General features: G+C 42.7%; 2 protein-coding genes across 8 annotated transcripts in view; one reads left to right on the top strand and one right to left on the bottom strand.

The window, feature by feature from the left end:
- Positions 1 to 4,061: 4,061 nt before the first annotated feature.
- LOC125714702 (pro-opiomelanocortin-like) lies at positions 4,062 to 5,260 on the top strand. Its single transcript, XM_048985572.1, has 2 exons — positions 4,062 to 4,068; positions 4,592 to 5,260. Exon 2 carries the CDS (start codon positions 4,604 to 4,606, stop codon positions 5,114 to 5,116), a length of 513 nt encoding a protein of 170 aa, XP_048841529.1. The 5' UTR covers positions 4,062 to 4,068; positions 4,592 to 4,603; the 3' UTR covers positions 5,117 to 5,260.
- A 1,574-nt stretch (positions 5,261 to 6,834) lies between these two features.
- The window catches only part of LOC125714701 (protein EFR3 homolog B), a 30,334-nt gene continuing 26,246 nt past the window's right edge, over positions 6,835 to 10,922 (bottom strand). For all 7 annotated transcript variants that reach the window (XM_048985567.1, XM_048985568.1, XM_048985564.1 and 4 more), the window contains 3 exons: positions 10,592 to 10,698; positions 10,437 to 10,486; positions 6,835 to 10,317 (listed from right to left, as the gene is read on the bottom strand). In XM_048985567.1, the coding sequence (XP_048841524.1) occupies positions 10,212 to 10,317; positions 10,437 to 10,486; positions 10,592 to 10,698 (263 nt within the window). In that variant the 3' untranslated portion in view covers positions 6,835 to 10,211. The remainder of the gene's footprint in view (positions 10,318 to 10,436; positions 10,487 to 10,591; positions 10,699 to 10,922) is intronic.

The following is a 10,922-nucleotide window of genomic DNA, read 5'->3' as shown; positions in this document are numbered from 1 at the left end:
TCAGACAAGAAGAACGTAAATTTTCTATATGGCTATTTTGTAAGAAAACACTGGGACTATGAGTGAGGTTCCACAAAACCATGTCCAAACCTTCTATCGCAACTAGGAATAGAGATGATTTTGTCTTCAGTAAACATTACAATACAAGAAGGAATCACATTGTGATAATTTTTGTTTTTGAAGTGAACATTGTAGAAGGAATAAAGAAAGACAGCAACTCAGCCCAAATCTCATTTGAGCTAAAAACTGAGGCAAAATGTCTGTTTAATCTGATACTGGTTTTGCCCTCGTATATTAAAAATTGAAAATTCAGTGAAATCACCGTTAAGGGTTAATGTTTAAAGTTTCTGTGTCTTGAAAACTATTTCTGCCTCCTTTTGGAGCAGACAAATGAAGATTGACGTTGTGCCAGTTAAAAGCAGCATGTGTCATACTGAAGGCTTGCAGGTGACAGTCTTTGGCCCCAAGTGTTTGAGGTAAAATATAACTTCTGATTTTCTCAGTGGGTAGCATGTTGTCCACTTGTGGCGCCCTGTGGATTTGATTTCCACCTAGGCTTTGTGCATATGATGCACACATATTCGCCTTCAGTTCAGAAATGTGTATCAGTATGTCAAAATCACTCTCAGGTTTGGAATGTACTTCTAATGGAATGTTTAAAAGCAATTTGTCACACGTCAGGGAGGCACGGAACAGGGAAACAGGAGCGGGAGTCGGTGAATACGGGATTTAATCGAGGAGAAAACACACTCAGGGACCCACCACGGCGTTAATGACTGGACTGGGGACGTGGACTTAAATACACTGGACTAAGCAACAACAACTAGAAACAGCTGGGAACACGGGGACTCCACATGAGGTACACGAGGGCGCATGGCTCAACGGGAGGAGTGGACGAGCAGGCATGACAAATTTAAGACACGTATAAGAGAATTTAAATAAGTTTACAACACTTATTAGTTTTTCTACTAACCATTCATCACCTACTTCTGAATAATGAAAAAGTTACTTAAATTTTCCAATAATTCTCCAACATGATGACTCTTACATTTATTTCCTAATAAGCAATCAAAATCAATTTAAAATCAGATTTTCCCTCCAAAAATATATAGAGCTGATAAATGAATCCATTCTAGTATGACAGGGATGATAAACATATTATGGTAACACTTTACTTAAGACCATGTTTTTAGTCATTTATAAACAGATTCATAACACATTATAATGCATTCATAAAGCATTATAAATATAGCTCTAAATATTTAACAAAAGGCATAACACTTTATAGCCATGTGTATTATGCATTATGAATGCTTTATGAAGCTCTCATCTACTATGTACTATGGACACCCTTATAATGCATTATAATGGTCGGTACAAGCATTAAGGATGCTTTGTACTGCATTATAAAGCTATCTATAGTGCATTAAAGATGAGACCTTCATAAAGCATTCATAATGCATACTAAACATGGCTTTAATGTGTTATGCCTTTTTATAAATATTTAGTAAAGCTTTACATTAAGTGCTCCTTCATAAAGCATTCATAATGCGTTCATAGAACATTCAGTGCACCTTCATAATGCATTCATAACACATTCAGTGCACCTTCATAATGCATTCATGCAAGTACACTGTAACATCCTGACATCCCTTAACAGCCGTAATATATATTAATAATAAACATTACATGATTGTACAATTATAATGTTTGTTGTTATTATATAATGTCTGTTATTAATGTGGTGCACTTAACCTTTTATGAATGCAATATAAAATCATTGAAGGTGCAGTTAACGTAAAGCGTTACCAACAGGGCCGTCAGTAAAGTGTTACACATATGAATATGTATTATTTATAATAGTTATTTATCGACAGTCACTTGCCAAAAAATGTCTAATCATTCGTGTGGCCTTTTAAATATTTAAATAATGACAAATGGATGCCAAAATAATACCTAATCGATACAAATATTAAAATTTAGAAAAATGCTAGCAACTAATGCATGTTCATCAGGTCGAGAAAAATCAATACCAGTTGTGAGTGGAGCGTTTTTCACCGTTCCGTCCTCACCTCCCTCGCCTTTTGCGAACACAAAAGACCCGGCTTCACAAAGTATTGTACTTTAAACACCGGCTTATGTAGGAATCGGTATAAAAGGAAGTGCTTCAGGACAAGGGAAAGAAAACGGAGGGTAAGAAGACGAGACCCACCGAAGGCAGAGGAGACAGTGACACAGTCAGGACGACCTGTGGCAGGTAAGACCTGCTCAGTTTTAATCAGAGGGAGCAACTTTCCTGCATGACAGCTTCGTTTATATTGATGTGATTTTCTATTAACATCTTTACCCCATTGGGCTATATCACGCATCATCACCCGTAAGACACTTTTGACATTATCTCGGTATATGCCGCGTATTCCTGGCAATGGCAGCTAACTAACCACCTTTAAAACGGTCATTGAACACTAGGTTACATATTTCCTTTAATAACGACTGATATATTTGATATAACATAGAGATGATTGCGATTTTAACATTTGAATTTGTAATAATTTAGAGAGACGTATAAGATTTTAATGCCACAAAAAGGAAAAATATTCATGATCATTTACATCGTTTATATGAATATTCATACTGTATGTTTCCTACACGTATTGATTTCAGAGGTAAATTCTCACAGGAAAATGATACTTAGGCTCAATTATATAAACCTACAAGCTCATTTGTTAATTTATGTTACAGTATCATAACATCTGTCCATCCACCGTACAACTGCTTATTCTGAACGGGCTCGCGCGATATGACACAAAATCTTTTAGATATGTTTAAAATATTCTCTCTATTTTCAGTGGTATTTTTTCATATCACCTAAAATCAGAAGAAACCCCAAATCGTTTCCCCAAAAATGAAATGAGAGAAATTAAGCAGTTTTCTGCATAAGCTTGACATACTTCATGTATTACAGGCTATGAAATGATGCTCTTTAGCCAGCCGGGTCCACATACTGTAGCTACATAACTAACGTGATGTCGTTTGAAAAGAGAACTGGATGCTCAAAACCTACAGGCGAGGGTGTCTTTCTGTTAGGGCGCCTTTCCTTTGGTGCCAGTCAGAGACGCGCTGCTCCCGGGGTCTGCGGATATTCTGCTTAACGGGGCTGAGAAGCATTTAACAGACCAGCAGGTGGCGTAACATTTAAAACGTCCTGGACGCTGCTTCTTCTAGTGCCCGGAGCAGCGCGTATACTATAGTATAAATTGTAATCTCCTTTTGATTAAATCTGTACATGTATTAAAGGTCCGCAGTTTCCTTTTAAATTTGTTTTATTCCGTTATTTTGGAATTTTGCATTTTCTTTATTATTACACCGGTAGTACCGCATTTTCAACAGAGACAACAAGATGCTGAATTTGGTAAAAACATAGTTAGAAGCCTAATATGATGAATAGCAGCAATTCATTGAAAAGGGAACAACATTTCAATGGCTGTAAATCAATAAATTTGGTGCATGGTCTTACGTTTTTTTTTTTTTTTTAAAAACTAAATCCACAACAATTTGTCCTGCCAGCGACGCAAAGGTGTGCCGTCCAGCTCTCTCAGGTGCGGTGCGGGTCGGTGCCCAGAGGTTTGTTAAATGCTCTCGCAAAACGCATCAGGAAACATAATCTCTTTAAAAATAAATAAATAAATAAGTAAATAAATAAACGATTCTTACTTTGCATTGCTTTATTGAATGACGTAAAATGGAATTCATATACTACCCAAATGTCAGTACTGCGTTCAGTGGTACTGAACAAGCACAAAAACATGTATATATCACTTTGCTGGGGTCAGATGTTCCCATACTGTGACAAAAACCTGTCATATATGCCTTACAGGGACATAAAGATACCTAATCTGTATGTGTGCGTGTGTGTTTGTGTGTACCGCGGTGGCTGTTCAGCGGTTACACAGGGCAGCGATGCGCCGTGGAGCCTGGGCGTTGCTTCTGGGCGTAATCTGCGGGTGCAACCCGGCGGAGTGCGGTCAGTGCGGGGATCAGGCGTCCTGCCGGGGGGACAGGGTCCTGGTAAGCCTAGACTCCCCATTACCATCAGCCTTTTACACATTTATCACAAAACTAAATGCAAGCCTTTCGTATGAGGTTAAGTATCTTGTATTCTTAAAAATAAATAACCTGTGTGTATTGTACAGCACTGTATTAAATTACTTCATTAAATGTGTATTCTGTTTTAGTATTTCATGGATAATGGGAATTTACATTTGGCCTGAAAATATGTCTGTAAATACTATATCACAATCAAATTATATTCTCTTTCTGTTATATGTATTATATCCTCACAGGGCAGCTACACAGTGAGCAGTTTCCCACACTGTACTCCTGCATAATTGTTGCATGAATTCTGATTAATCACATCCAATAAGAATGCTAATTCTCTGGGGCTTTTCCTCTCTAACTTTGGGCATACACCTTAATTACCTTTTCAAATTCATTAATGTAGAAAGGGCTGAAAAACAGCAAACCTGGATGCTCATTTTCTCACCAAACCACAGCACAGCACATGGCTAATATTAGCATTTCTGTTGAACAGGAATGTGCACAGATGTGCAAGTCTGGCCTTGCAGCCAAAGTGGACAGCACTTTTGTGAAGAAGCCCTTTCACACCAGTCCACCAGGGGGCGACACCAAAGGCCCTGTCAGAACCTTGGATTCCATGTCTTTGGATGAAGCAGGGCCCAAGGGGAATGAGGAACCCTTAGCCCATGAAGACAAGCGTTCTTACCCCATGGAACACTTCCGCTGGGGCAAACCCGGGGGGCGCAAACGCCGGCCAGTCAAGGTCTACTCCAACGGCATGGAAGAGGACCTGTCTGAGGCCTACCCCACTGACATGAAGCGCCAGGTGCCCGAGGAGGCTGACTACACCCTGGAGGGGGACCAGGAGCTGGTCAATCAGAAGAACGACGGCTCCTACGAGATGAACCACTTCCGCTGGTCTGGCCCTCCTGCCAGCAAACACTACGGCGGCTTCATGAAGTCCTTGGGGGGGGGACACAACCAAAAATCCCTCATGACATTGTTTAAAAACATCATCACTAAAGACAGCCATTGGTAGACAGATGATAGAACACAATTAGCCGGGATTGGGGAACCAATCGTGTCGGGCCAAAGCCACTCTGCCCCCAAACCCATCTGATCTCAACAACTTATCAGCTTGACAGTTTCAGAATGTGGCGGAAAGGAGAGATTACAGTCAAACACTAATGCAATTACTTTAGCCTGTGGCTTTGCTGCAGATGTTACTTCTAAAATGAATGCTAACAAGCATTTCAAAGGACAACATCCTTTATGAATGAAATGTACTATATTGTAAATGATCAAATGAAATAAATAGAAACCAATATTGCAAGCTACTTGACAGCGCGATGTGTTTTTATTTCCTGCTAGCGCAAGGAACAGAGCATGGGCTGGGGCACCAGCCTGTCACGGAGCGCACGCTGACACACGCGAGGGTGCTACTCAAAAAGTCACTCCGGGGCGCCCCACTCCTAATGTAGTTACTGTTTGTGGTCAGCAGGGGGCAAACACAGGGAAAGTGGGAGGGATACAGGAAGCTAGTCTAAAGGCTGCTGGACAGTATGACAGATCCAGGGAGGGGGGGGGGAATGAGGGGGACTTTCAGGAGCATAACTAGAAATTCTAGCCCCCCCCCCACCAGACAAAATGTCACCTTGAGCTCCCCCCGCCTCCTTCAAATTGTATAATTTTACATATTCAGGGGACCCTGTAAAGTTCTGGGCCCCCAGAATCTGCCAGGGAATCAATGCCCCTACTGTGCCCCAGGAAACCTGCTCAGCACAGGCCCATGATATATATCTCAGGGTGACTGAAAAACTCTGCAGAAGAGGCTCACAAGAGACAGAAGTTATACAGGTTCACAGAAAACAAGCTCACTCCCCTGATACAGGAGACAGGAGCCATACATCACTGTAACAGGAAGGACTCGATGCGGGTGACATCTGCTCCTGTTCCATCCGGCATAATGAGCTGCAGCAGCTCACCACCAAATTGAATATGGAATAGGCTCCAGGAGCAGACGGCATTATTAGATTGAGAGAAGATCTGGGAAATTCTATGGTCTATGTCTGTCCAGGTTTCCTATAGCTGCATATAGGGCAGTGCTTCAATAACTGGGTCAGTATGAAAAGATTCACTGTCACTGGAGTTCACTATGTTAAGATTTTTAGCAGACGCTTTTGGCCAGGTGGGGAAAGGGTCGCTTCAGACTGCATGCCCTTAAGGGTGATATTATCACTGTGTCAGTCATGGGATTTGAACCTACAACCTTTGAACACAGGTACAGAGCTCTACAGGTGTCATTATCAGGAATGGGAAGAATGCCCCCAGCTGTGTTCAAAGACTCATGCACAGGTATACACATGTACAGGGATTTGCTCGAAGTCCTTCTCTTGCCAGTAGGTGGGCTAGAGCTATGGAATGATCAAGAACTGGCTGAAATCTGGAAATCGTACAAAATTCAAGAAATCCTTCATAAACCCATGCTAAAGTTAACCACTACAAAGGAGGAAAACCAGAGCAATGCGCAGCTCACAAACACTGCAGCCAGGGGAATATAACAGGAACCCTGCAAGACACTTTAAATGGTTTCTTCCTATATACAGAAAAGTAGCAATCAAAATGTAACCTTAACCAAAGCAAATGCACAACACAGAAGCAATGATATCACACTTTACCCTGGTGTGTGGGTCCCTTTATGATACTAACCAAGTGGTACTTTATATGTTAGACAAATACCTCATACAGCGTGCACAATTTCAAAAAGATCGCCGTTTTTTATTTTCTTGAAATTATACACATTATTTCGGCAGTAATGTACAGACGCAGGGTCCTCAATGCGACACCGAGCTGCAATGACTTTCGGCACTGCAACATTCACTGTGATGACCCATCTCTAAAGAAACGTTCCACATACCCTACGATTCCCTGGTTTGTAATATATTTCATTTTACTTACCTTATATTAAACAAACTACTGCAGCTTTTGTCAGACTGAGCGAATTCATCACCATCAAGTGATTCACGTTACTGAATTAGCAGGTTTCACAAAGACGCAGAAAACCAACACAGCAATAAAAATACAAGGCAAGTTACGATGAATCCAGGCCATAATGTTATTTTTGCTGCAGTATGAGTATTACTTCAGCTGCATGGTATGAAAAGGCATAAATGCAAACAATAGGATATGTTGAGTTATCGGATTAAATATCCAGGGTAAACATTCAATACTCAGGGACATTAAACGCATGTTTACATAGGAGGTTTAATGTAACGGGAAAAATAAGAACACAGGACGCGGCAGACAGCTTGTTAAATTAAAAGGTAGTAGTAGGAAAGTAGACCACAAACAAGATTTTTACACGTCAACTTTACGTCTACAAGACCGACAAGCCGTGACAGGCGCCAGTGAAACTAGATGGTGGGAAAATCATAATAATACAATACTGAAGCCTGACAAACGTCGGCGGCGATCAGCTTCGCTCCCGTGCAGCATCCTTGTTGGAAGTAAGACACACGACTACTTCGAGTCACCAGTCTCACATGCTACTATCCAGACTGCTCCTTCGCTCAAAAGACCACAAAGAGCACGTCGTAGATGAAAGGGGGGCTTTTATCAGCTAGTTTTCATGGTCTGATCTCCCTGTACATATTTTCCCTTTTTGGCACTTTCTACAATCAAAGCTGCATATAGGAGGTACCATTTCTCATCTTTATGATTGACATGTACGGTTATTTACATAAGGCATTGTTATGGATCCTAAGAGCTTAGAGAACGTCGTCGAACTTGCAAAATGGTGATACCTGATCTGACGCAGTCAGCATAACATTCAGAGAGACAACCGAAACGGACTTCAATATCCTGAAACGAAGAGGAAAGGGCAAAGATCACAGGAAAAACCCACAAGACTCTAGGGGGGCGGCGGAGTGGGGAAAGGGACAGACTCCACGATCAGTTACTATAAGACATACAATATCCCATCGAATGCACAGGAACCTTGGACAAACAGCTGAACTACACTAATGGACACAAATAACACATATTTACGCAAAACAGACACTAGGGGGCACACTTCCAACGACTGGCTTTAAGTTTCAGTCCCAGAAGACACCCGCAGTAAGAGAGGCTGGGGCAGCCCCCTCTGCCAAAGAACGTGTACGTGTTGAGTTGTCGATGAGAGCCACTAACACACAGGGGCAGCTTTGTACCCCAAACTTATTGCCATATTTTGCTCCTTCTGTTGTGGGAAAACATCGCAAACTACATTTAACGTCTCGATTCGCTTGGGGATGTCGGGGTCCTGCAGGATGGGTGCCGTTTCCCCGACAGACAGAATGGTCGTGAATCCTGAGTGACGTCACTAGCTGGATCCAGCGGCGCCGTAACCCCCTCGCTTCAGGGGGGGTGTCCCTTCGCCACAGGCCAAAGCCTGTCCTGTCATGACTGCACCTTCAGCTGAAGCTTAGACTACCTGCTTCAGATTCCCATCACATACGCATCTCTTTTCCATTCATGCTGGTTAGATTCTACGGTCTATTTAACTGTACACCTACATTTATAATTTCCAGTATTATCCAAATATTTGATTAAGACAAAAAATATATACACACATATACATACTTATATAGACCTATTCTTATGTGTGACCCTATGAGATATCCATCCATCCAAACATCTTCCAAATACTTGTCCAGTACAGGGTTGTGGGTCAGCTCGTTTACCTTCATTGGAAAATGCTACAAAAACTCGATCTGCTCTGAAAATTGTATCTAGCTCACGTATTAAAATGACATTCGTGGTTCTCTCGTAATCTCACTACCAAGACCACGTTAAACGCTACTTTGTTAGTGACCTACAGTCTTCGTGTACGGCGCTGCAAAACAGCGAGCAAAAAAAGCTAGTGGAAGTAGCACAGGCTGAACAGCAGATGACGTTTCAGCACATCATTCTCCCCTTGGAGTATAACAGCTATTTGGCTACCAACTCTGCATTACCTAGCTGACTCCGGGGGAATGAATTTTCTGGCACCAGCCTTGTTATACGTATAACTTCAACCTGCCCCATACATTTGTATCTATGCCATGACTTGCAGGGCACATTAAATTGAATCGATTCATTCATTTTCCATACCCACTGATCACTGGGGTCCAATTCCAGGAACAACAGACACAAGGCAGGGAATAATCCAAGATGGGGCACCAACCCATCTCAGGGTACAAACACACACATTAACACCTACGGACAATTTGGCAACTCCAATACATCTCAGCATGTTTTTAAGACTGTGGGGAAACTGGAGAATGGAGAGGAACCTGGGAGAAGGTGTGAACTCCACATGTTGGGCTGGGGGTAGGGACTGGAACCCAGCTTTCCAGAGGTGAGGCGGCTGCGGTGCATGAAAATAATAATAACCTGCTGCGTGTTTTAGTCAGCCCCCTTTGAGGGGAGGGGCGGTCTATTTTAAATCAGCTTTACATAATTTCTGAAAGCTTGGCCTCAGTGGTTCCACATCCATTAATTTAAAATAATTATAAAAACTTACTAATTAAAAAAAATGCAAAATAATCAAAAAAGATATTTTGGCCATAATCTTATACATTATAGTGTAATGTTATAGTACTGGGTGAAACCAAGCTATTTTCAATGTGAGATAGGTAAGGAAGCAGGGATCACCAGGGATCTGCAGGCATCATAAGAGATCTGCAGGGGTCACAAGGGATCTGCTGGGATCTGCGAGCCACTTAGATTCTCATCTGTCACACATAGCTAATAGGAGGCATTATCAACGTCCTCTGCATTTGAAGACAAAGAGTCACTGCAGTGAAGAAGAGGATGGTGGAGGAGAGAGACGCAGGGGAGGCCTGGCCCATAGCCCAGAGAGGGAACCCCTTTGGAGAATGTCATGTCTTTCTCCTTGGTTCATTCAAAGACTGAGAGGCTAACATCTTTAACGCTTGTTTTTTCACACAGCCGGAATGTTCCGGGGTTGATGGTGCCGCCCGCCGTAGGCGTTTCACAGTGCTGAGATGGACCGAGTCCCATCTGAGGGAAACAAGGAGGTTGAGAAGAATCCTTCTTCTCATCTCCCCCTCTCCCCCATACTCTCCCCGCAGCTCCACCTTCTGATCCCTCCGCTAGTACACGCAGAGGTCAGGGAACTTCATTTCGTAGACGGGCACCGAGCGGCTCTGGGTCTGCCCGTATCCTGGGCCGATGGTCCCAGAAGGGCTGGGGGGTGGTCTGGGGAGGTACGAGAAGGATTCCATTAGCCTCAAAACTGCACAGGAGACAACGCCATCAAGCTACATCGGCACCGAGCTCAACACTACTACCCCATTCCCTAAGCGGCAGCGGGTTACCTGATGGTTATCTCAAATATCTGATTGAGTTTGCTTTGCAGCAGTGTGGCCTGGAAAAGACACAAGCATCTGTGTGAGACGGTTATGCAGAGTCTTCTGTGTGGACTGCTGAACTCAGCGCTGCTGTATTTCACCGGCTGGCCCGAATAACTCACCCTGGCACCGCAGTGGGCAGCTATTTCCTCAAAGGGGGCCTTCTGGAACTTCTCCACCACCTGGCGTCTGCGCTCCCTCTCCTGCTCCTCCACGCCGACACTGTCCACTGAAGAACAGATGCAGAGGAAGACAGGAGCCAGATGACTTTCAAATGACCTAGGCCCTTTTGCTTTTACGTTACCCGATAAATGAAGGGATACGTTTCAAAAAGCTGCACTTTCACAACATTTTGGAACGACTAAAAATCCCGTAGCTCTAAAGTGCACAAATGAAATGACAATAAAATATCTTGAGATTGTCCGAAATATCAGTTAACTTAGTCAAGCAAAT

This window comes from Brienomyrus brachyistius, chromosome 19 (assembly GCF_023856365.1).
Source record: "Brienomyrus brachyistius isolate T26 chromosome 19, BBRACH_0.4, whole genome shotgun sequence".
Classification (NCBI taxonomy): Eukaryota; Metazoa; Chordata; class Actinopteri; order Osteoglossiformes; family Mormyridae; genus Brienomyrus; species Brienomyrus brachyistius.
This window is presented reverse-complemented; position numbering and strand designations above follow the sequence as displayed.